This window comes from Mirounga angustirostris, unplaced genomic scaffold (genome assembly GCF_029215605.1).
Source record: "Mirounga angustirostris isolate CCGP_5_RB_7025 unplaced genomic scaffold, mMirAng1.0.hap1 SCAF_2, whole genome shotgun sequence".
NCBI classification, from domain to species: domain Eukaryota; kingdom Metazoa; phylum Chordata; class Mammalia; order Carnivora; family Phocidae; genus Mirounga; species Mirounga angustirostris.
The window spans coordinates 4,344,501-4,370,447 of record NW_026991710.1 but is presented as its reverse complement, the minus strand read 5'-3'; the positions used below and the strand labels follow the sequence as shown (position 1 = coordinate 4,370,447).

At 55.2% G+C, this 25,947-nt stretch overlaps 1 protein-coding gene across 3 annotated transcripts in view; it reads left to right on the top strand.

The window, feature by feature from the left end:
- The first annotated feature begins 7,632 nt into the window (after window positions 1–7,632).
- The window catches only part of TBC1D14 (TBC1 domain family member 14), a 104,854-nt gene continuing 86,539 nt past the window's right edge, over window positions 7,633–25,947 (top strand). Inside the window, exons 1-2 of one of the 3 annotated variants that reach the window (XM_045881530.3) lie at window positions 7,633–7,783; window positions 19,129–19,867. In XM_045881530.3, the coding sequence (XP_045737486.1) occupies window positions 19,146–19,867 (722 nt within the window). In that variant the 5' untranslated portion in view covers window positions 7,633–7,783; window positions 19,129–19,145. Of the gene's footprint in view, window positions 7,784–8,427; window positions 8,587–19,128; window positions 19,868–25,947 lie in introns of those variants that run through there. The other 2 variants (XM_064584238.1, XM_045881532.3) reach the window with 2 other exon arrangements.

Here is a 25,947-nt window from a genome sequence, read left to right as displayed (position 1 = left end):
GAGCGTGGAGAGGTGTGAACGAGCCCCATTTGTGTTGAGGGTACAACAGTGGTCTCTGAGGTTGGGCAGGGATGTCAGAATCAGCTGACGCCCAATACTCTTCTAGAACTTTTATAGCTTTTTTTTTTTTAAAGATTTTATTTATTTATTTGAGAGAGTGAGAATGAGAGAGAGCACATGAGAGGGGGGAGGGTCAGAGGGAGAAGCAGACTCCCCGCCGAGCAGGGAGCCCGATGCGGGACTCGATCCTGGGACTCCAGGATCATGACCTGAGCCGAAGGCAGCCGCTCAACCAACTGAGCCACCCAGGCACCTGAACTTTTATAGCTTTTAAAAGAGGCTCACCACAGCCTTTCCTCCCTTCCCTACAGCTGGATGAGCTCCTTATACTCCTGTGAATGGGGCCCTGGGCAGGTGACCGTGCCTGGGCTTAGCCAGGTGCTGTTGCTGACCTCTGGGGTCTTATGCAAGCCACTTCCCTGCTCTGACCCGTCTCCTCATCTGGAGAAAATCATTCAGAGATTATCCAGCCCGCCTCCAGCATAGCAGTGAGTTTGGCTGTTTCATCCTGGATAGAAAAGCCCTTTGTAAACTGTGTGAAGAAGCATTAAAGTCATAACTGCATTATGCTAAAAATAACAGGTCTCACCATTCTGCGGCCCTAATGATGCTATTAAGCCAGCAAGGTGACCTCACTCAAGGTGAGGCGAGCCATCCCCTACTGATGGAACGTGTAGGAAGTACACATTTGGACCCTGGGAGTGACCCCGAGATGGGTCCCTGCCTCCATCCCCCACTCGGAGCTTCCTAAGGGACCCACTTCAGAGGACTTGGCAAAATTGCCCTTGGCTGAGAACCACTGCTTGAGTTTATCGGAAATGCGGGGCAGGGAGGATGAGCTCGTTAAATACCACCACCAGGCTACAACCAGCCAAATCCACCAGGTGGAAAATTCTACAAGATAAGCAATCCGGTGTCACCACAAGTATATGGCACAGGAAAAACAAAGGAAGGCGGAGGAACTCCTTCGATTAGAAGAGGTGTAAGACGTCTCTCTACCGAGCGCAGTTGTGGCCTTTGGAATTTGATTTGAACACGATAAAAAGACAGGAGGATAACGGGGAAAAACTTCGTGCTGGAGATGGGCATGGGACAAGCTGTGATGCGAGCTGCCCTTGACACAGCGGTGTGAGCGGGGAGCAGCAGGATGCGGGCCCGCGCCCCTCCCCTGCTTGGTGTAGATTTGACATTTTCCATCATTAAAACTGTTCGAAAGATGAAAACCAGTAAGCCCGAAGTGGGAAACGTGAGGTTTTCGCTCAGGAGTGGAGCCTCATTCTGAAGGGCCCAGGTGGGGTCAGAAGGGCCCGAGTGGCACAGCCCGGCCCCTCGCCCTCAGTTGGGAGCGGGCCCCCTGCTAGACGCAGGCCCCGTGGACTGCGAGGCTCCCGCACCCCGTCCGCACTGGGAGGGGGCACCCACAGCACTCTCAAACGGTGCCGCTGCTTGGGGCGGGTATAAAATCGGGGTCCACGCCCTTACACGGGTCACCCCAAGCCTCGCTGAGCTTCACTCCCCTGGGCCAGGCCGATGCGGTGGAGACAGAGGGGCCTCCCCACCCCTTCAGACCCGGGGCCTCCCACCAGCTGTGTTAAATGCACCGCCCCCATCATCACTCAGGTGTCGTGAGTCCTGGCTCTGAGCCTGGGTCTCTTTCCTCACGGTACGTGGTCTCCCTGCGTAAGCCCCGGGAGGGGCTGGAGGGGGCCTCTTGTGCTTCTTCTGTGTTTTCGGTTCAGACATCCACTTGGAGCCCTGATAGGGAGCTGAGGCAGGCTGGGTGGCCTCTGTGTCCCCCAGAATATGGCCCCGAGTCCATGCGCCCTGGAACCACCCACTCACCTCCTCAGTGATGCTGCATGTGCCCCCTCCTACGCGCACACCCCCACCTGCTCCTCCCTGATCCCACTCCAGCCCCCGTCTCTCCAGGGGCCACATCTCCCCAAGTCCTCCCAAGAGCCCAAAGATGTGGTGATCGAGGGCATCTCCATTTTACAAGCCATTTTAAGGCTCAGAGGGGTGTGAGTCGTGTGGGTGGGGCCTCCCCCCCAGGGACAGGAGGTGAATCCACCATATGGTACAGCGGCCCAGAGCAGGGCTCTGGAGCTAGAGGGCCTGGGTTCACATCCTGCCTGTGTACTTAGCTGCTGTGGGGCCTTGGGCTGGAAGGTCCCCCTGTCTGAGCCTCAGTTTCCCCTCTGCGACACGGGCAGGTGCCAGGATGAAGGGAGTGGACGCATCCACGTTGCAGGAGGCGGTAGGGCTTTGCTGTTTGCCCTCCTCGGGGTGGGTCCCGGGCTGCCTGCTAGGGACCCGAGGACTGTATGGAGACCCGACAAGGCAAAAGGGTATCTGGGAGGGTGGCCTGGGCATCAACACAGGCATAATCGGGGTGGGGATGGTGTGGGTCTGGCAGCGCCTGGGGTAATGTTGGGAGCCCCTGGCTGGAGGGACCAGGAATCCAGGCAAGAAGGGCGTCTGGGAGTTCCGGGTAGCGGGCAGAGCAGGGGCAGAGGCTCATTTGCGAGGACAACCCCAGGTAGTTCTGTGAACCTGGACAGACCTCAGGCGCAGTGACAGAGCCTCACGTGTGGCCAGGAGGGGTGACCCGCAGAGATCATCGCGTGTGGGAAGGAGCTGCCCCTCCCGCCCTCCCCTGCCCTCCTCCCCACAGCTTCTAAACCAGGCTTTGCTTTCTGAGGGTGACAGCAGCAGGTAACTGGATGATCCTTTAAAAAACACGGCTATCTGGAACATTCTGCTGTGGTGTGCATGCCGGGCGGTGGGGGTGGGGTGTGGCCTGCCCCCAGGCACTGTTTCCTTTATATCTAGAACCTTTAAGGCCTCCAGCCCCTCTTAAGATTCAGTAAGCCTGAGGGGCGCCTGTGTGGCTCAGCCGTTAAGCATCTGCCTTCGGCTCAGGTCATGATCCCAGAGTCCTGGGATCGAGCCCCGCATCGGGCTCCCTGCTCGGCGGGAAGCCTGCTTCTCCCTCTCCCACTCCCCCTGCTTGTGTTCCCTCTCTCTCTGTCAAATAAATAAATAAAATCTTTAAAAAAAAAAAATTCAGTAAGCCCGAGGCCACAGGGGGTCCCCTGGGTCTCCCCCCCCCCCCCCCCCCGCCTCCGGCAAGGCCACGCATTCCCTGATTCAGAGGGTCTGTTGGTTTCATTGTAACTCACTTTGTCCAGCCGGTTACTTGGATGCTCTGGGAATGAGTGACCTTTGATTCTGGGCCAGATCCACCTGGGTTCAAGCATGCCCAGTGCAACAGGGCAACAGTAGTGCATTGTAGGGTCACTAGGGGGCCTAGAGACGCTGTGACAGAGGGTGGCCGCACAGACCGCCGCCACGCAGCTCTGTCGCGCTGCCTGGCTGTGCACGGATCCCTACCTCTTGGAGCACGAGCACGGATCGTTGCTTGCTTTTTAAGGGCTTTGGTAAGAAGGGGCCCCGGGCACGGAGCCCTCATCGGACGGTTTACCGAAGTCTGCCGGTTACCCCTCAGTGAGCATCCTAGCCCATCTGCGTTATAAATAGAGCATATCCTTGTCATGGGGACATCTAAGTTTCAAAAATATATAGGGACAGAATCAAGCGTGTGTTCCGAGACTCATTTCAGTGTTACTTCTTCCTGTTCATGCCTGTGGATGATGCGTATTCCATTTTCTTTGCTTATACTTTACCTAAAATTCAGTTATCACTCTTACAACTTAAGCTTTTCTTCTGTGCTATAATAAACACTTTTTAGGGGCGCCTGGGTGGCTCAGTTGGTTAAGCGACTGCCTTCGGCTCAGGTCCTGATCCTGGAGTCCCGGGATCGAGTCCCGCATCGGGCTCCCTGCTCAGCGGGGGGTCTGCTTCTCCCTCTGACCCCCCCCCTCTCATGTACTCGCTCTCTCTCATTCTCTCTCTCTCAAATAAATAAATAAAATCTTTAAAAAAAAAAAACACTTTTTAATGGTTGCCTATGAGTCTCTCGTTTAATCTCCCCTATGATCAGACATGTACGTTATGTCCATTTCACTATTGCAAATAACACCGGTGAACATCTTTTTGCAATAGTCTTTGCCTGAAATTTGGGGTAACTTTCTAAGGCTAGCTCCTTTCAAGTGTTTCAATAGACCAAAGAGATTCTGCGTGTTACACTTTTTTTCTTTCGCTTCCTTCTCTGCTGGAGCTTCTTTCGTTCATGAAAGTGTTGCTACGAGGACATCCGCCTCCCGGCATTCAGTGAGTTGAACCCAGTGCAGGTAGGAAACAGGTAAGTGCACCTGTTAAAACTGGGAGTGAAATGCCAGTTGATGGCTCTGGTGTGAGGGTCTGAGGGCCGCTTCTTGAAGTGCAGAGGCTTTGTGGTGGCTTCCCTGGTGGTTCATTCTTCCATTTCTGTGTCTCTGGCGGTCTTCTCTGGGCTGAGGCTGTAGGAAGCCTGGCCTCCAGCTTTCCCGGGCTACCCCTGCCTCTGTTTTTATTTTTTTATTTGTTACTTTTATTATATTGCTCAATTTCCAGAAGTAACAAGAGAACCCCAAATTCCAGGCATTTCCAAAAAGTGAGCACTCCCATGTCCGCGGTGAAGGAGGTAGCCCTCCAAGGAGTAAAGGCAGAAAGGATGGGTTTTCTGTTGGATTTCGGAAAATGCTTGGGCTGAGGGGAAGCTCTTTTGAAATAAATGAGGGCTGGGCACTCTGCCTCTGCCCCGTGGGGACGGTCTGGCCCTGGTGGCTCGAACAGAGGCTGGGGACAAGGGGGATGGGGGGGGGATGGCGAGCGGGCGAGGGCTTCTGGGCAGTGGAAAACATGCTGTGAGCCCTTGGACCGGGGCAGCCTCACTGCCCAGCGCCTGTCTCCTTACCTGCAAAATTCAAGTCACTGTGCGAGCTTGGCAGGTTGTGGGGCTTGACTGTGATAATGGGGTGAAACAGCCAGGATGGCACAGGGTGCCTGGGATGGCTCCAGGTACAGACGCAGCGTTGAGCAGCATTTATCCATCCATTCAGCAGATATTTATGGAGCTCACATTCGGGGGCTGGGTGGGGAAGTCAGGGGCAAAATGTGTGTTTGGGAGACTAGATCCCCATATCTCCTGAGAAGAGATGCAAAGGGGTATTGCAGGGCAAGAGGCCTCTGGCCTCATCCTGTGCCTACCTCCTGCCCCACCTGCCCTTTGGGCCTCAGTTTCCCCTCTGAGGGATGGGCTTGAGGATCTGTAAGGGTCCTGACGCTGTGCTTAAGACCCTTCTGGGGTCTGCATCTGGTCAGCGAATCATTTTCCTTGCAAGGAGATGGGGCTGAGTTGGTGAGGTGACATGTCCATCTGTCCCTCGAGACTGGGGATCTGTGAGGGCAGGAACTGTGGGCTGTCAGTCACCCTGGTGTGGCCAGGGTCCAGCACGGGGCTGGAACAGGGGTGGTTTCTGTGGGTGTCTGGCACCTCCTCCTGCTTAGTAAGCCCAGGGAGGCTCGGAGGTCAGGCCTGAAGTCCCTCCGTGGGCTCTCTGAGGAGGCCCACATCCCCCCTCACCTCGGCGGTTGACCAACACACTTTCTCTGTACCGTATTACTGGGGAGGTGCCAAGAGCTCCCCAAACATGCCAGAAACTGACCAAGCCAGACAGTTTTTTACATTTAACCGTCACTGCCACTTACTTTGTCTTTAATCCTCACACAGCGTGGGTGGTGGAGGTGCTATGAGCCTGGCAGATGGGGAAAGGCTTCTGGACACAGCCAAGGACGGTCAGCCAGTCCTGGGCGTGGGACTGAGCCAAGGGAGCTGACGGCCAGTGCTTGTCTACTTCACGCAATGGCTTTGCAGCCCTCAAAGGAACCACTGGGCTGAGAATCATTCTGTGGATCTCGGGGTTCAGTCTGCATGGGGGAGGCTGGATGGCTTTGCCAAGGCAGTGAGGCCGCAGAGCTGGGACGTGGCTCGGGCCACCCTAAAATATGTACTGATGGGCGCTGGGAGGCGCCCAGGTTCTCACAGGTGACGGGTGCAGGCGCCCACACAGCTTATCTCGTTCCTTGTATTTTTAATTGTTAGGCTCACTGAGGGTGTAAGTGACTGATGGGCCCCAGGGAGGGGGGCTCTGGGCTGGGGCAGGGAGCTGGGGGTGGGTGGCAGGATGGGGAGAGGGTGAGGAAAAGGCAGACAGAGGGCGCCACATGTCAATCTGTGGGCCATAATTTTTATTTTTTTAGTTCTGGCTTCAGAACAATGGTTCCTAGTCATTGCGGGGGTTTTAAAACCCTAAGACTCAGAATGAGAGCAGGAGGGGATTTGGGGGCGTTGCAAGGAACACTGTTAAGGGCAGACTTAGTAATCCTATTTATTAAGTTGCTAATTAAGTCAGGCCCGAAGCAAGTCTGTACTTTCCTGTTAGTGTTTCCTTAAAATAAGCAGGGGAAGGCGTGTTGGAGTTTGAAGGAGACCCAGTGTTTGTTCCTTAAAACCACCCAGAAATCTAAGCATTCGTAAAACTTCTGTGTTGCACCAAGCACTGTAAAGGGGTGTTAATATATTCTCTTAAGAGATTGCCTTTTTATTTCTCACCTCTCCTGCCATCATAACTAATAGGGGCTAAGAGTTGTTTTTTTTTTTTTTAAGTTTTTATTTATTTATTTGACAGAGAGAGAGCACAAGTAGGGGGAGTGGGAGAAGGAGAAGCAGGCTCCTCACTGAGCAGGGAGCCCGTTGCAGGGCTCCATCCCAGGACCCTGGGCAGGTGCTTAACCGACTGAGCCACCCCGGTGCCCCACGAAAGTTTTTAGACCGAGGACGCAGGCAGGAGAAACAAGCCAGGGGTTCCTTGGCCCAACACTAATGACCTTGGCCCCGACAAATTCATCTTCCACTGCAGTCCTCCAGATAGTCTGTGGAGGAGACATTACCCTTCCTGCCCCTGACTGCTCTGCCAGTTCAAGCCCTCCTTCAGATTCGGCTGATCGTCTCTCCTACGTTTCCTCTCTGGTTAATTCTGCCACGGACAGCCTCGCGGGCTCCTAGCCTAGTGTGGGACCCCAGGCCTCCCGGGTCCCAGCCACTGGAGTCTTTCCTCTGCTCTTGATGTCCCCCGAATGTAACAAGGCAGCAGGTGTTTAAGTGCCAGCTACGTGCCAGCCCCGGGAACGCAGCCGGACACAAGATACACCCGCTTGGGCCCCAGGAGCCTAGACTCTCGGAGGAGGGCTTCGCCTGGTCTTGGAAGGCCGTTCCGGACGGAGCACCTGGCTCCTGACCCCTCCCTGCTCCGGCCCGTTCCGGGACCCGGGGCCAGCGACCTCCTCTCCCACTCTGCAGGACGGCTTCTACACAGACCCGGCCCAAGCCGCACCCCACCTCCAGAGGCTGTGGTTTAATAGGGCTGCGGCGGGGCGCGGGCGTCGGAATTTTCAAAATCCTCAGGCGACACTGAAGTGCAGCCAAGTGTGGGAACTACGGCGCTAGGCACCGTGAAACAGCTCGACGAAGGCGAACTACCAGAAAAGCCCGTTTCACAGATCAAGAGACTGAGGCCGGGCCGGGATGACGCCGACCCCAGTTCTCCGCGCCGCACGTCCCGGCCCGGGCCCGTCCGCCCGGCACACCTGCCCCGGGACAGGGGCGCCCATCGATGCGCTCCGCCGCTCGGCTCCCCACGCCTGGTCCCCGCCCGCTCGCGCCCCTTCCCCCTCCCGGCCGCTTCCCACTTCCAAGATGGCCGCGGGTGGAGCCGACCAGGTACGGAGGCCCCTGGCGGGTGTCCACGGGGGCTGGGAGGACCCGAAGATCCCCTCAGCCCTCCCCTCGCGGCTCCACCGGGCCCTCGGGAGAGAAAAGGGCCGGCGACGCCGCTCCGGGGCCCGCGGCCGGCGGGCCAGCGGCCGAGGAGTGGCCGCGGGGCGAGCGTCGAGCTCGAGGAGCGGCGGCGGCACGGCGGGGGGCGGCAGCCGGGCGGAAGAGCGGCGGCAGCCGGCAGGGGGCGGGGCGAGGGCGCGCGGGGCGGGGCGGGAGGGGGCGGGACAAGGGCGCGTGGGGCGGGGGCAGGGCGCGCGGGGCGGGGCGGGAAGGGGGCGGGACGAGGGCGCGCGGGGCGGGGGCAGGGCGCGCGGGGCGGGGCGGGAAGGGGGCGGGACGAGGGCGCGCGGGGCGGGGGCAGGGCGCGCGGGGCGGGGCGGGAAGGGGGCGGGACGAGGGCGCGCGGGGCGGGGGCAGGGCGCGCGGGGCGGGGCGGGAAGGGGGCGGGACGAGGGCGCGCGGGGCGGGGGCAGGGCGCGCGGGGCGGGGCGGGAAGGGGGCGGGACGAGGGCGCGCGGGGCGGGGGCAGGGCGCGCGGGGCGGGGCGGGAAGGGGGCGGGACGAGGGCGCGCGGGGCGGGGCGAGGGCGCGCGCCGCTCTCGGCGGCAGACAGCTCGCGCGCACCTGCCTGCCCGGCCCACCGCCTGCGGCGCGCCGAGCGTCCTCGCCGCGCAGTTGCGGGTCTCGGGGGGCCGGGCTGCGGGCCCGCGGGCCCCGGGGATGGCGTCGCAGCCGCGCTGATTCCGGTACTGAGGGCCTCCGGCGGGGGGTCGGGCCGCGAGGGGGAGAGGGGGGCCGGGGCGCGCGGGGCCGCTGCCACCTGCTGCTGCGTCGGCGGGAGCGGGAGGCGGGCCGGGCCGGGGCGCGCGGTTGGGGGCCCGCCGGGGCGCCCCCTGGCCGCGCGGCCGCCGCTTCCCCGCGCACCGCGGGAGCGCGTGGGGCCCGGGCGGCGTCGCGGGGCCGGCGGCGCTCGGCTCGCCAGACCTTCGGGAGAGACGCGCGCGCTGACACGCTTCTTTTCCGGAACTTGACGAAAAGTTTTGTCGCTGAGACGCGCGGGGCTCCTCAGCCCGAGAGGGGCTGGCAAGGGGCGCGCAGCCGCCCCGCCGGGCCCCTTTCACCTCCGGGGTCTCCGACTCCCGCGCCCAGGACGTCGTTCGCTTCGGGACCATGGACCCCCCCCGGGAAGACCCCTCCACCTTGGGGCCCCGACTCCCTGGACTCCCCTCCACCTTGGAGCTCCCGACCCCCTTCTTTCTTGGAACCGCTGTCGCTAGACCGCAGAACCCCCCCTTCTCAGACCTCCTCTTCCGGGGCCAGGGACTCCGCCGGCGCTGGAGACCCCCTTTCCCGGGCCACAGACCCCCTCTGGGCAGGAGAAACCTGAGAGCCCGGGCCTGGGGATCCTTCCGCTGGGCGGGCGGAGGGACCGGGGCTGGTGTGTCGGCCGGGGGAGGGCGGGGGGTGCTCCGCAGGCGGCCCTTCCTGGGCTCGGAGCTGCCAGGAGGAAGCTTCGGGGGCGAGGCCGTGCATGATGTGGAAGCCTCGGGAAGCGGCAGGACTGGCCCCACGGACTCCAGGCCCTGGGCTCGGGTAGTGGGCACTTAGTGGCCAGAGCCCTACCTGGCCAAACCCCCCACCGCTTTTTTTTTTGGTCTTGAGATTGCACAGCACCGTTTTCTCCAGTACGGAATTGAAAGCTTTGCTTTGGAAAGTTCTATGTGCAGGAGGCTCCCGGGCATCCACTTGTTTGATTTCCTGAGGCTAGTTGAGAAGGGTGGCGTCTTTGGGACCCTCCCAGCAGGATGTTAGCACCTCCTTGTTGTCTTGACATCATTTATTTTTAATGTTTTAAAAGATTTTATTTATATATTTGTTTATTTGAGAGAGAGGGAGAGATTGCGCGACAGAGCGCGCACATGCACACGAGCAGGGTCAGATGGAGAGAGAGAATCCCACTGAGTGCGGAGCCAGGTGGGGCTTGATCCAAGGACCCTGAGATCATGACCTGAGCAGAAACTAAGAGTCAGGTGCTCAGCCAGCTGAGCCACCCAGCCCCCCCCCTTTCCTTTACAGATGGGTTATACATCTGTACACTGTTAGGTGCTTTGCCTGGACCACACTGCCTCTTGCCCAGTTTATCTGGCCACTACCAACCCATGTCTCAAGTGTGGGAATGACTTCTTCCTGACTTCTTCTTAACCCCCTGTCCAGCCTGTTTTGCCTCGCCCCAGGCTGTCTTAGTTGTTGTATATATTTGATCCCTGCAGATTGTGGGCTCCACTTGATCCCTAGCCCTAATGAGAACTTGGCTCAGGGTTATTGAGTGAATATACCCTTTGGGAAACATTAAAGGAGGTAACGTAAATGGTCCGGGGTCACCCAGCTGGCGAGAGGCATGGGTGAGATTCAGACTGTGCCGGGTCACTAGGCCAGGTTCAGCTCACCTTAGTGTCCAACACGGTCCCAGCAGGCTTCTGCTCAGCACTTGGCTTCGTGCTGAGCTGGGCTTGCTTCCTGCTTGTGAAACGGTTTTCACAGTGTGCCCCCAGCCCGCCCTCTCACATTCAGTATCAGCGCTGCCTTGCCTGGCCTCTGTTGATCCTGACTTTCCTCTCCATCCGTCTGGCCCACTCCCCTACTCCCCTCTGTGCTCTGTTGAAGTCCTCTCTGGCAGTGAGGACCTGCCTGTCAGAGCAGCTTGCTTCAGAATCTGCCTCCCCTGTGGGTCAAAGCTTCTGACCATCGTGTCCACAGCCTCAACACGGCGGATGCCTGCCCAGCATATTGTGGGTGCTCGTGGAGCTCTGGGACCTTGGAGGAGATTTGCCATCAAAATAGGCATTTATACATAATACGTAAAAGAAGATTTTAGGAAAATGAGTGGGTGTCATCTGTTAATGTTTGTTCTAGGATGGTTATGAAATTTCTAGGGCCTGAATTGTTAAGAATTCTAGATTGCCAAGCTGGAAGGACCTCAGGTAGATCAGCTGGACTCATCACCTTATTTTACAGATGGGAAGTTGAGGCCGAGAGCTTAGTGCCACAGAGCAGGTGTGAGGAGAGATGTTAGTGACAGGAAGAAACCATACGGTGAGGCTTGCAGGCACAAAGTGGCTGATTCTTGGCTTTGTTTATGCAAATGAGTTGCTAAAATAGTGGGCCTGAGCCGCCTGGCCCTATCTAGTGCCCAGGAAGAAGTAATACCAGCCAACATCTTCTGAGGTTTAACTCGTGCCAGGCGTGATTCTAAAGGCTTTATTTGCCTAAGGAGATAGGGTCTATTATTGTTCTCATTTTACTACATGGAAGTTTGGGCACAGGGGAGTTAAACTAGTCCAAGGTCACATAGTTTGTAAGTGGAGGAGCCAGGATTTGAACCCTGGGTATTCTGCCTCCAGAACCTGCATTATTTTTCCCCCTTGTGTATTTCATTTTTAAAAACATTTTCCCTGAATTCTGACATACAGAGACGTGTAAAAATTGTTAAGCCTTTGGGTTATCGATTATCACAAAGCTTAGGGTCTGTTTTCGTAAGCATTCCAGCAAGCTGGTGTGGGCTTTGAAGTCAGACCTGGTTTGAATCCAGTTTCTGTTGCTTTGTGACCTTAGGTGACTTACTCGGCCTCAGTTTCTTTACTGAGCTTTGGAGGCTTGTGATGAGAAGAGCATGTGATAGCACTGAGCAGGTTTGGTAGCATGGCAAATGCTCAATAAATGGTTTTCTCTTACTAATAATTAAGATTATAAGTTGTGCTGGTTTTGTTAAGCGGTATGAATATCTTCCTCATCTGTCAGTTGCCTGTCAGTCACCTTATAGGTACTTAGGATGAGTCACTTTAGAAAGTCACTATATGTAGCTGAAACATTTTGGAATAGTGGCCCCCAGTGCCCGTGCATTGGAAGTCCTTAATTTAAAATGTCCCACCTGGGGCGCCTGGTGGCTCAGTCGGTTGAGTGTCTGCCTTCAGCTCAGGTCATGATCTCAGGGTCCTGGGATCGAGCCCCGCGTCAGGCTCCCTGCTCGGCAGGAAGCCTGCTTCTCCCTCTCCCACTCCCCCTGCTTGTGTTCCCTCTCCCACTCCCCCTGCTTGTGTTCCCTCTCCCACTGTGTCTCTCTCTGTCAAATAAATAAATAAAATCTTAAAAAAAATAAAATAAAATGTCCCACCTGTGCCTTTTTTAACATAACCACTTTGGGGCAGTGAAAGTTACATGTCTTCTCCTTAGGGTTGTGAGGGAGCCTTTGGGGACCCTCAACAGCTTAACTCCAGTTTCTGCCTGGCTTGCTAGTGGGCCAAAACTTAAACAACATTAAGTTATGGGGCGCCTGGGTGGCTCAGCTGTTAAGCATCTGCCTTTGGCTCAGGTCATGACCACAGGGTCCTGGGATCAAGTCCTGTGTCGGGCTCCCTGCTCCACAGGGAGCCTGCTTCTCCCTCTGCCTCTGCTTCTCTCTCTGTTTCTCATGAATAAATAAATAAAATCTTAAAAAAAACAAAAAACAACATTCAGTTATGTTCTTGGCACCTGAAAGTTGCCATTCACTTTCCAGAGGAATATATTGAACTTCTAGGAAATTCTCTTTTGGGATTGTTTTTATCCTGAAGAATAACCCATTTAAAAATCAAATTACTGTTATGGTTGACTTTTTCATTCTGCATAATGCAAATTGCCCCATTATTTTCGGCCGCTCGAGCAGCGGTAGGAACGGCAAGCCCGTGGGTGTCCTCCCAGGTTGGCCCCGGCCGGCCGCTTCATTACACAGGCCTCTCGAGCCTCGTCTCCTTGTCTGTGCGGTGATGATGCCGGAACCGTGAGCTCCGGGGGTTGTTGTGGTTACAGAGACGCTGGGTGTGGACTTTGAAGGCCGCGCCCAGCATATAACGCACACGTGGTGAGCTGAGGCAGCAGCTCCCGTTAATTGGTAATGCCGAGGCACCCGAGTTCCAGAACATCCTGTGCCTCTCTTTCCAGGGTTTTTTTTGTCTAAGCCATGACATTAAAAAGAGAAAGCGACTCAGGAGTGATTGGTGCTTGTGGAGTCCTCTACAAAGCAAGCTAATTGACATGGGAGATGCCCCGTAGATCAGGGGCTTTTCCTGGGCGGTGGGACCTCGTTTCAGAGGCTGAACTTAGCCTGTTTCTCCTGACTGGTCCTGTCCTCCAGGGTCAAGGTGAAGGCCTGGGGTGTGTGTGGTGGGGGGCACCAGTCCTGCCAGGAGGCTGGCGGTCTCACCAGAAGTCTCCCCAGGAAGCATGAAGGACCCCGAGGGGCCTTGTGCGGAATGACGTGGGTGTTGGAGAGAGAACGGCTGGGGCCTTGCCTGTGTGTAATCACGGGCAGGTCACTGCATCGGGCTTAGCCCGGCTTTGTTCCCATCTGGGAAATGGCAGAAGACAGTCTGCTTTTTCACAGGAGGGATGAGGATTTAGGGAGGTTCTCGATGTCTGTGTTAGGGCCACGTGAATAGCAAAGCTGGCCAAGGGGCCTTGGAGTCGTGGACTTGGATTCGAGTCCCCGCTGCTGCAGAGTAAAAGTGGAGCCCTTGGGTCTGCCGTGGGCCTCAGTGTCCTCTGTGCAGTGGGGTAGTGCCTAGCACAGAGGGCTGTGCGAAGAATGGCATGGGAGGAGCTTCGAGCAGGGCCTGGTGCTCATATGGTGATGCTCTGGTGTTGTCCGTGTTGCAGACCTGGTCCTGCCCTCTTGAAACTTTGGCTCTGGGACGGATGGGTTCTGAGGCTGTGGCTGACAGAGAAGAGCAGTGTCTGTCTTCTCTTAAGATTAAGGGTATGGGGGCGCCTGGGTGGCTCAGTCGGTTAAGTGTCTGCCTTCAGCTCAGGTCATGATCCGGGGGTCCTGGGATCGAGCCCCACATTGGGCTCCCTGCTCAGCAAGGAGTCTGCTTCTGCCTCTCCCCCTGGCTCATGCTCTCTCTCTCTCTGTCAAATAAATAAATAAAATATTAAAAAAAAAGATATGGAGGAGCGCCTGCTGGCTCAGTCATTGAAGTGACTGACTCTTGGTTTCGGCTCAGGTCATGGTCTCAGGGTCGTGGGATCAAGCCCCGTATTGGGCTCTGCACTCAGCGTGGAGTCTACTTGAGCTTCTCTCTCCCTGCGTTTGTGTGTGTGCTCTGTCTCTGTCTCTCTCTCTAAAATAAATATGTAAAAAATAAAAAATGAAAGGTTAAGGTTACGGATATCAGGGGTGGAGCTGGGCGGATAGGACACTTGGCAGCAAAGGCAAGTGCACCCTCCTTGGAGGATCAGGGAGAGCCATAGTGTCCCTGGTGCTAATGGCGGTGTGAGGAAGCAGTCCCCTGTGGCATCCAGAGAGGAGCCCAGACGGGGAGGGCTATGGGGAGCAAATGCCCGGGGGCAGGAAGCAGCCACAGGCAGATGAGTGCCAGAGGATGTCTTCTGCATGGGTGGGCAACAGTATTTCTCCCTGAAGCCGCCCACGAGTGGAGGTTTTCCTGCTAGGAACATAACTAAATCATTTGGATCTGGCCTCATAAACTGCTGATTTACGAAGACTTGGTCAAGACCTTGTCCCACTGCCTTTTTTTTTTTTCCCCCCAAAGATTTTGTTTATTTGACAGAGAGAGAGACAGCGAGAGAGGGAACACAAGCAGGGGGAGTGGGAGAGGGAGAAGCAGGCTCCCTGCTGAGCAGGGAGCCCGATGCGGGGCTTGATCCCAGGACCCTGGGATCAGGACCTGAGCCGAAGGCAGACGCTTAATGACTGAGCCCCCCAGGCGCCCCTGTCCCACTGCTTTTTAAAGAGAAGAAAATTAAACTGTTGCTCAGGGTGGACTTGTTTTCCAAAGGCTCATTCAGAGTTACTGGCAGAGCTGCCGTGGGCTTTCTGACTTGTGTTGAAGGCCTAGTCCCCGGCCAGGGGAGGGGTGTGCCGATCTCTCTCGGGGCTCCTACCCTCTCCACTTGCTGCAGAACGCCGGTTTTGTGACTGGTAAATAAAATGCAGATTGTCTTGCTGCCTGGAGTGAAAACAGCCTTCCTCTGATCTGAACTTGACGTCTTGTGTGTTTTTCCCTTGTCGGGGACATGATGGCTGGTCATCCTGAAACTTGTATCGTGTGGCTGGCCACCTGGGCCTGGAGGAGGTGGGGGGGCCTGCGGGGGCTGCCGTGGCCACTGCTGGGGGGTGGGGGTTGTCTCAGGCTTCGGGAAGCAAGTGTAGAAGGAGGAAGTCTCTTACGTTCCCGGACTGTCGCGTGTTGACCGTTCCTCCCCAGTAGTGCGGCGGCCGGCGCGGCTCAGGATGGTCATCTCAGACTTGCTGCCGGGAACTTGATGGGAGGGAGTTTCTTCCTCATCTCGTTATGTCCATGGCTCACCTTGTTCTTGAAGCAGAACCCCCTCGCCGCGGATGTTTCTTGGACGGACTATCCCCGAAACCTGCCCTCTTAGAACCTAGTTGTTAGTAATAATTAACTCAGCAAATAGATTTTGAATCCTTAATCCGTGACAGGCATTTGGCCAGGCAGGGGTGTCTGGAACCTGTTAGCCCACTGCCTGCCCGAAGCTTAGAAACCAGGGGAGGGACGGGAGCAGTTGTCTTGGCCGTGGCCAAAAGGAACCTCAGAGGAAAGAGGACCTGCAGCTTCCTGGGAGAGTAGGGGACAGCTTCTCAGAGGAGGTGGCCTTGGGAGTGTGCCGTGTCTCCTTGTGGCACCTGCTGCCAGATCCCCAGGGGCGCTGGTGGCCCAGCCGGGGAGAGCACCCAGGCCATGGGGTTTTGAGAGGCGAGGGTGACAGCACAAGGCTGCTGAGGCTGGCAAGGCTGGGGCGGAGGGCCCTGTGCCAGCTCGGGGAATTTAGGCTGATCCTGTCTTTAGAAAACGTGTGACTTGGAGGCAGGCCATCTGCAGCTGGCCTCCTGGCAGGCGTCCAGCGTCCACCCTGCAGCCTCTCTGAGAAGTGAGCGCTTTGTGCGTGCAGCCCCCCCCTTCAGGGCACCGTCGGAAGGCAGGTGCTCTGGTGGGTGCCTTCTGGTTTCATAGGACTGGTGGCCCCAGGCGGAAGGGTTTGAGGACAGGTGGCCGTGGCCCTTGTGGGGTTCGGTTTGAGAGTATGTTGCAAGCAGAAGGACGTTTTTGCTTTTAGGTTTATTTCCCTGAAGGCTAGTGCTCGCTTCGGCAGCACATATATTTCCCTGAAGGCTGACAACCTTGTTTGTGGGGCTTAAGGAACTTCACTTGGACTTGGAACCAGCGGAGGCGTCAAAGGTCATTCATCTTCTCCCTGGAAGAGGCCCTTGTCCTGCTGGCCTGGCCCCCAGCAGAGAGGCAAGAGGAGTGGAGAACAGGCCATGGCCAGGTGGCTTTGGACCCTGTCACACCAGCTTTGCTGCCCTCGTGCTCTCATGGTGGCGATTCTGAGAGGGGGTCCTTGCATTCACTCAACACACACGTTTTGTGTTCTGTGTATTCTAGTATCAGAACTGCAGTTTAAAGGCGTTTTTTGTAGGTCCTTCAGCTCTTCGTGTGGCTGAAGTAGAGGAAATTCACATTTATGGGGCACGTACTGTGCTCAGACGTGGGGTGTCCCGGCACTCTCGCCGAGCCTTCTCATTTCACGTATGAGTTTTGTAGTGTCGCCCACTTTCCTGCTGGCCAGGAGGCAAGTTGAGGGCCAGGAGGCAAGTTGAGGTCCAGGAAGGTTCTGCTTCTCCCCATGGTAAGCGGCGGAGCCAGAATGTCAGCTGGGCTGGTCACCTGGCTCTCAGCTCTGTTTGCTGTGAGGATTTCCTCTCGTGTTTCTGGCTTTTTGCCAGTTTGACCTGTCGGACTATTGATGGTGTTTGGATAATTCTAATAACTCTTGACAGTGCGAGTGATTAGCTCTTCACCGTGTGCTAGAAATGTTTCTTGCCGTATTTTCCTTTTAATTAAAAAAATGTAGAAGTCTCAAGTTTATGTGCATTGGAATCTCCCTGTGTCTTCCTGTTGTGAATCCTGTTGTTCCACAGCGTGGTTGAGTTCAGGGATTTCCCAGGGCAGGGGCTTGGATGTAGTTGGCGGTGACTTTGCCTGGAGGAGCTCAGGTCTGGGGACTCGGGCTGGGGACTCCAGCCCAGGAATTCGAGGGCAGTGAACTGTGGCCTGAAAATGTGTTCATGGGTGCTGAGGCGGTGCCCGGATTCTTTTGGAGGATGAACTGAGGTTTGCTCAAGTAGGTTAGAGAAGGACTTGATGGAATTTTTTTTTTTTTTTTAAGATTTTATTTATTTATTTGACAGAGAGACACAGCGAGAGAGGGAACACAAGCAGGGGGAGAGGGAGAAGCAGGCTCCCTGTTGAGCAGGGAGCCCGATGCGGGGCTCGATCCCAGGACCTGAGATCACGACCTGAGCCAAAGGCAGACACTCAATGGACTGAGCCACCCAGGTGCCCCACATTCCTTCCTATTTCTATTTTTACTCCAATGCCACACTGGCTGGCTGGTTCCTTCGATTTCTGGGAGGGAGGGAGATGACCCTCTTCCCTGTTCTTCCAACAAATTTGCTTTTGCTGTGTTGACTGGAGAAGGACCAGGCTTCCTGAAGGGGAGCAGGAAGGCTCAGTGACACCCAAAAGGCAGTGGCTGTCACTGTTCCCAGTGTGCCTCAGAACCTTCACCCACTGACTTTGATGATGGCAGCTGCCAGCAGAGCGCCTGCCAGGGGCCACTGCCTTGGGATGCTTTCCTCATGGTACCTGACTGAATTCTCCCCAGGCAGTCAGTACAGCTGGGGTTAGAGCCCAGGAAAAGTCCCATGAGAACCCAAGAAAGTGGGGCGTCTGGGTGGCTCAGTCGGTTAAGCGTCTGCCTTTGGCTCAGGTCGTGATCTCAGGGTCATGAGATCAAGCCCTGCACTGGGGTCCATGCTGGGTGTGGAGCCTACTTAAAAAACAAACAAGAAACAACCCAAGAAAGTACCATTCTTTATGTTGTTCTACACAGTGGATCAGATTTCAATAACCCAACCAGATTTCTTTAGTTTTGACATTTTGAAGGACGACAGAACCTTCTTAACCAGGGTTCTCCAGCTGCTGGGGGCTGTGCTGTCCAGGCCCCATCGTTTCCACCCTGTCTTAGGCCAGAGAACCATAGGCAGATGTGTGTGTCAGTGACAGCTTTGACTCTTCTCGCTCAAGTCTTTATTGTAGGTTTATGGTCTTTGTTTTTCCTTTTTTTTTTTTTTTTTTAAATTTTATTTACTTAGGACGAGTGGGGGGGCAGAGGGAGAGGGAGAAGCAGGCTCCCCACGGAGCAGGAAGCCTGATGCGGGGCTCGATCCCAGGACCCTGGGACCATGACCTGAGCCGAAGGCAGATGCCCAACCGACTGAGCCACCCGGGCGCCCCTTTATTTTTCACTTACTGATTATCTGCTTTTCTGAGCCAGCCTTCTGCCTGGGTTTTTATAACTCCATGCTAAGCTATTCATCCACTAGGTATGGCCTATTTTGGGGCTAGTCCCATAGATCCCAGCTGTGCTGCTAAATAATGCTATGATCTTGGACCCATTTCTTAACTTCTCTGAGCTTTGGTTTCCTCCCTGGTAAGGGAGATAATATGCCCTACCTTGTGGACATGTGGAGGGCCATGGCTGACTTGGATGTGGTTGGGGTCATCTCATGCCACATGGTTTATACACCATTTACCTTGTTTTCCTGTCTTGATGACGACATCTTGATTTTAATGCTGTCTTGGAACAAGTAGAACTCGACTTACATGTGGGTTATGAATTCATGTACTTTTGACTGAGGTGTTCTGTTCATTTATTTTATTTTATTTTTTAAGTAGGCTCCATGCCCAGTGCAGAGCCCAGTGTGGGACTCGAACTCATGACTGCTAGATCAGGAGTTGACCCCTCCAACTAACTAAGCCACCCAGGCACCCCTTCTGTTTATCATTTTTTAAAAAACATGAAAAACAACGCTTTCTCTGCCTGGCCCTGTCCTCACATCCCCTGTGCCGGCTTGGGGGTCAGACATGTGACTGGTGGGGTGCTGGTGATGATGAACAAGGGGACTGTTTAAGTATTTTTACCCTAGCTGTAGCCTTTGTTTGGGTTATGGTCCTGTTATTTTATATCGTGGTGATATATGCTAAAACTCTGGCTTCTGGTCCTGAATTAAAACTTGGATATGTAGGACTTTTTTCAAGGATTCGTCCCTAGAAAGGGCATCAGAACATTTGAGCTGTACAGCAGAGGAGTGTGTCTTAGGCTTTTAGAACCACTGTCTTAATTTCCATTTTTGTGATTTTTTCTAGTTTCTTCTTGGACCAAGATGACTGATGGAAATCTCTCCACCTCTACAAATGGTGTAGCCTTGATGGGCATTCTGGATGGTCAGCCAAGAAACCACATTCAGAACCTGCCACACTTGAATCTCAAGGCACCCAGGTCCCTCTCATTGCCAGAGTATGGGCCCAAGCTGAAACTTGGTCCTTTAGAAGATCGGCACAGCCTTAAGTCTGTGGACTCAGGCATTCCCACCCTCGAGATCAGTAACCCGGAACCCGTCCCCTGCAGTGTGGTCCACGTGAAGAGGAAGCCATCGGAGTCGGAGATCGTCCCCGAGCGAGCTTGCCAGAGCGTGTGCCCGCTGCCATCCTATACGCCCCCAGCTCCCAGCAGCGCCGAGTGGGAGCAGAGCGTGCGGAAGTCGTCCACGTTCCCCAGGACCGGCTACGACTCAGTGAAGCTCTACAGCCCCAGCTCCAAAGCCCTGAGCCGCAGCGACGATGTCTCTGTTTGCAGTGTGTCCAGCCTCGGCACAGAGCTGTCAACCACATTGTCCATCAGCAATGAGGACATCTTGGACCTCGTGGTCACGAGCAGCTCCAGTGCCATCGTGACCCTGGAGAGTGACGATGACCCACAGTTTACTGATGTCACCTTGAGCTCCGGCAAGGAAACCCATGAGCTGCGCCAGCAGGACTGTGTGGATGGAACTGAGGATGGGAATAAACTGAGAATTTTGGGACCACTTAGTAGCTTCTTTACCAGGTAACACCGTCTTTGTCTCTACGAGAGTTAGGTTATCCAGACCGGCTGCCCTGTTCTCATCCGAAATGTGCTGTGTGCGTCCTGCCTTGCTAAGCAGGCCTGGAGTCATGCAGGCGACCGTGTCTTCTCCCCGTAGCCCAGAGTCCTATGCAGTTGTGGGTAGGACTGGTCTGGAGGTGATTCTGCTATTTGAGCCCTCACCACTCGCCGTCACCTCTGTGTCTTTCCCTGGCTCACTCGCACACTTTGTTGTCATTTCCCAGCCTCTGACCTGCTGTGGTGGAGGGTGACCCGCAAGTGGCCAGTGCTAATAGATTAGCGGCCTTACTTTGTCAGCCTTGTCCTGTGCAAGGCCCTTTACGCTCATCACTTGAGCTTCTTGGGCCAAACAGAGGGTTAGGAACCCACGTTCCACCCCCAGCCCCCACCGCATAATGCAGGGCTGGTGTTTCCAGGCAGCCCTGCCCTGTGTTCCCACAGGGCTGTGCGCTGGGTCCCTGTTCTGACGCTGGCCCTGCAGCCACCGCTTCCCCTCCTAGGCTGGGACCAGGCCACTCAACTGAGGCCCCAAACCAGGGCCTGTAGGGCCCCTGTGTCTCACCTCCAGCCCTGGGGGCACAGCTCCCGCACGCCTGCCTCTTACCTGTACTCTCATGTTTTCGTTCAGCAAGTGTGTGTGTCCCCGGCTCTGCTCTTGGCAGGGAATATGGGAGTAGTATGACCATCGAAGTGTTACAGGTCATGCCTTCGGGTCGGGTTCAGGGCTGGGGACACATCAGCCAGTCATACGAGCGGCCATGGACGTCTGGGCTGTGCAGCGCTGTGAGGAAGGGCCCAGGGCTGTGAGACAGTGTGCAGGGGCGTGGCGACCCGTCCCTAGCTGCTCCTTGGGGTTCCCGTTGCTGTGGGCGATGCAGCTGCCCGTGTGTGTGCGTGCTGTAGCAAAGCCCATGTAGGACGCTTTGTGGTACTGGGTGTCCCCTTTTTTCTTTTTAAAGATTTATTTATTAGAGCACGAGTGAGGGGAGGGGCAGAGGGACGAGGAGAATCTCCAGCAGACTCCCTGTTGAGCACGGAGCCTGACCCGGGGCTCAATCCCACGACGATGAGCTGAAATCAGGAGGCAGACACTAAACCGACCCAGCCAGCCTCGTGGCCCTGGGCGTCCCTTTGCGGTGGCATGCTGTGCTGGCTGGGGTCCGCTGGAGACTTCTGTGCCTGCGGGCACGGAGCTTAACTCACCGCAGCCCCAGCTGCTGCATCATCTGAATGTGGATATCGTTTCGAGTGAGCCTAAGACCAGTTTTGCGTGAGAAGATCTCTGGTGTAGACTGTGGTCTGTGGGGCACCTCTTCTCTCTGATATGCCGGTAGCCAGGCGTCAGACTTCCCTAGTCCCAGAACTCCGTAACCCAGGACCGCCTTCAGTGGGAGGAGCCCAGGAGCCCTGGGGGCGACAGTCACTGTCCCTTCTGAGGCCATAGCCCTAAAATAGGTGGTTGTGGTTCCGATTAGTGTGGCCAAGCTGTTGTCTTTTCTCAGATCGGTGTTTTCAGCATTTCCTGTCTGTAGATACCACCTGGGTACCTGTTAACCAGCTGCGGGGTCCTCAGGATCCATCCCAGAACTCCAGAATCAGAATCTCGGGGGAAGGGCTTGGGAGACAGGTTTTTGGAACCATGTGGGGGTTCTTGGCAAGTTTGGAAACGTGGTTTGGAATGGGGATGACTGGGAAGCAGCCTAGAGGAAAGAGCCGAGCTTTGGATTGAACAGACTTGCACCCACATCCTAGCTGTGTGACCTTGAACAAGTTACTTCACCTCTCTGAGTTCATTTTCTCATCTCTAAAATCGCATTAAGTGCCCAGCACAAGGTGCCTGTTATGTTGTTGATGTACAAGGTCTTCGTACGAGACCTACTGCGTGTGGTGGTCACGGGAATGAAGTGGGTTCACATGTGTGAAACAGGATTGACCCAGACAGAGTGAGCTGTCAGGTCTCAGTCATTTGGGATCATCATGGCTGCGCCTTGTTTTGTCTGCTGCCTTGTCTCACCGAGTTGGAGCCTCTTCTCCCTTTGAAAGGAAACGCCATCAATTACTGTGGATCATTGCTAAAACTGTGTTTTTTTTTTAATTGAAGTGTAGTTGAGGTATGGTATTATGCTAGTTTCAGGTGTAAGACAGTGATTGAACTTCCACGTATGTTACTAAATCATCGTGGAGATGGATCTCAGCACCATCTGTCACCCTACAAAGTTGTTACCTGGTGTTGACTACATTCTGTTCCCTGTGTTGTACACCATGTTCTTTTGTGTTGTTTTATAACTGGGAGTTTGTACCTTTCAGTCCTCCTCCCCTGTTTGGCCCCCCCTCCTCCTCCCCACCAGCTTGCTCTTTATATCTCAGTCTGTTCCCCTGTTGTTTTGTTTTTCAGAGTCTGCATGTAAGTGAAATTATATAGTATGCTAGAGCTGCTGTTTCTTGAAAATCTTTTGTAGCTTTGTGCCACAGAAATGAAAAGTCTCCTCTTTGTTTTATTCTCTGGTTCTTGTCTCCTTACCCCTTTTATAAAACATTAAAAATTTTTAAAAAATTTTATTTATGTATTTAAGTGATCTCTACACCCAACGTGGGGCTTGAACTCCCGACCCTGAGATCCACAGTCGCATGCTCCACTGACTGAGCCAGTCAGACACCCCCTCCCTTACCGTTTTAATGGCTGTGACATTATTTGAGCCATTATTAAGCACTTCAGGGAAGTGATCTCAAGAGCGGACCCAGCTCCCTCTCTCCCTTTGACCCGCTCTTCATCCGGGCTGTCAGAAGCCCTGTGGTGCAGATTCCACCTTGAGCTGAGAGGTAGTCCTGGGCCTGAAGGGGCTCACAGCTGGTGGGGGAGACAGAGCAGGCATGGCGGGGGCGGGAGGGGTATGAGCGTGTGAGCCTGTGAGGGAGCCGGCGCCAGGGCTGGGTTCAGTGTGAGCTCTCCTACTTAAAAGCTGTGTGACATTGGGCAAGTTACTTTACTCCTCTCTGGGTGTTAAATGGGGCATATAAAACTGCTTACGGTTAGAGATCAAATAGGTAAACATCTAGCACACTTCTTGATAAGCAGTTAGTAGTAGCTATCTGTGATTCTAACAAAAACGTTACCACTTCTAAGAAATACATTTTTCTGGAGTTTTCTCTAGTTCTTATCCTAATGTGTTTATTTCAATCAAGAGTTATTATTGAAAAAGTTAAATCAGGATTTCTGCACTGTTGACATTTTGGGATGGATATATCTTTGTGGTGGGGGCCGTCCTGTGCCTTGAAGGCTGTCTAGCAGCCTCCCTGGCTTATACGCCCGGATGCCGGGAGCCCTTCCCAGTGGTGCAGCCGGCATCACCTTCTGTCCTGGGCAGGGAGGGCTGGGAGGGCTGGGCAGAATCACCCAGCCTTTGAGAACCATCCTGGGGGCAGCTTGTAAATGTTGCTGTCTGTTTCCCTGAGGGAAATTTACTAATGTAATGTAATTTGAGCAGGATCCTCCTCCTTTGGAGAGAGGGACTATGTTAAGGGATTCTGTTCCACCCTGTAGTTGAACAGTGTTTGTGTAGACACTTGGGTGGCAAAGACCAGAGGAATCCAGTAACGCACGTTTTCCACAGGAGACGGGTTGTTTCTGTGAAGCCAAGGGTTTCAGGCTGCTAATCTGCACGGGCCTGGAAGGTAATAATCAGCTTTGACCTTTCAGCTTCTTTTGGCGGCCCTTTATGTCGCTCTCAGCAGAGATGGTCTGGGTGTCCTGCTGAGGGGCGATGCCTGGGCCACAGTGGAAGCAGGAGAAGGGGCTTGCGGAGGGGAGCTGCGGGGGAGGCTGGGAGGCATGGTGCCCCGGCTGCGTTCGGAGCTGTGCGGATGCACTTCTCTGATCTGCCCCCTCCCCACCCCAGCCGAGAGCCCCTGGGGCACAGCCTGCCTGCATTGGGCTCACCCAGTGGCCGTGAGCTGTAACACGGCGAGGAGTGTGCTGGGTGAGCTGGAGCTGCTCGGACCCAGGTTCGAACCTGGGCTCTGCCATTTTCGACCTCAAGAACCCCCTCCCGTCTGTGGCCCCCTGTGTGTACCGGGTGGCGCGGGTTCGTTGCGTCTCTTGTAAGCAGCAGATAGTCTTACTTGAGACGCTATGAGAGAAGTTCTGGGCAGAGCTCATCCCCAGCGTGCCGCTTGGATTTCTGGCCCTGCTCTCTGCTTTTGTTGGGGATTCACATAAGATTCCACAGTTTTTAGGAGTCTGTATAAGGAAAAACGTGAAACCATTGTTTTGAGAAAAACATCTTTAAGGCATTTTGACTTGGTGTGAATGTGTTCAACTACAATTTCTAGGCTTTGGGGATTTGATAACTTGAAAGGTGCCTTGAGCAGTGCCGAGGAAGAAATTTGCTCCTTGCTTTCTTATTTCTCTTCTTTTTTTAAAAGAAACTTTTTTTTTTAAGTGGGGCGGGGAGGGAGGAGGGACAGAGGGAAAGGGAGAGAGAGAGAATGTTAAGCAGGCTCCATGCCCAGCCCAGAGCCCAACGAGGGGCTCAGCTTCCCAATCCTGAGATCATGACCTGAGTGGAAACCAAGAGTTGGAGGCTCAACCGACGGAGCCACTCAGGCGCCCCCTCCTTGCTTTCTTTTTGGAGAGGTGAGTTTGTTTACCAGCAGGGCAGATACACTTCAGAGGCACCGGGAGTGACAGGTAGTGGGGGTGCTGGCCGCGTGCCCTTCTGAGCGCGTTGACATGGTTGCCAGACTTGGTCTCTGCCACCGTAGGAGAGAGTATGCTGGGGTAGGTAGGCTTTGCGGGCGGGCTTGTGCATCCTCCAGGCCGCCTGCCTTCCAGGGCGTGCTCCTTCCCTGTGTGTTCTCGGGGTCTCTTGGAGCTGGGGTTCTGGATGGGAATTGGGTGCCATCAGATTCTCCCAGGAGGAGGGATTCGAGGCAGAGGTGGGTGGAGACCATGAGGCTGTGTTCTGCCGTCCGGCGGCGTCAGGCTGTGCAGCTCTCCAGCATCGGCCCCGTGCTCATCCCTGGCTGGTGCCAGGCTGCTCTGGTGGCTTCCCGGCCCCGCTGCATTCCCGATTTCCGGGGTTCGAGGGGCAGCTCTGACACAGCAGCTCCCCGGGTGCGGGGGGGTGCCTGGGGGCCCGGGTTAGAGCCCGTGACTTCAGCCCTCGTCAAGACTGTGGAATCACCTAAGCCCTGGAGTTGTTAGATCCTTTCTGCTTAAACTTTTTGGAGTGGTTTCTGTAACCTGCACCGAAAGCTGATGGATTTGGGTAAGTCCTGTGAGTAATTCTTACTCAAAGGTGGGGAGACTGAAGCAGGGTGTGGTTAAGTAGCCTGTCAGGGGTCCAGCCATGGCATAGGGCTTGGGTCTCTGAACTTAGGGTTCTCATCTGGAGAATAGAAATACGTTCACGCGTCAAAGGGAGGAAGTGTGAGTGGATAAGCACCAAGCACGGAGGAGGCTCACCAGTGTCTATGTTACTTACTGACTTTTGCCCAGATGCGTGCGCGCCATGCGATCCCTGGGAAGCAGCCCTGGTGGGTGTTCTCTGGACCTAGCTGTTGCTGGCATGTGGGCTCGGGTAAGGCAGGCACTCAGCCTCGCTGGGGGCTTAGTGTCCTTGTTTGCAGAAGGAGCCGAGGGCACCTACCGTACAGAGCTGTGCAAAGGAAGAGGAGCTGCGTGGCCCAGGTGCTGAGCTCCAAGCTCCAGGCGGCAGGGGAGGCCAGAGTTAGGGGGCCGCCGGGGAAGGCCCTGTGGGCTGTGATGGCGGTTCCAAGATAGACGTCAAAGTCCGGAAAGAGATACAGGGGCTGAGAGGTCAGTGGGTCTTCGACGGTGTCTTGTGTGTGCACAAGGTCGAGACAGTGTTCCTCAGGCAGAAGGATCAGCATGTGTGAGGTCATAGCAGGAGAAAGCTCAGCATTTCTGGGAAAGTGCCGTGGCCTGCAGTGCTCAGGATGGAGAGCAGAAGGCTCACGTGCCCAACTCCAAAGTCACCTCTCTTTCTACCAAAGAAAAAAATTACTTTTAAGTAATCTCT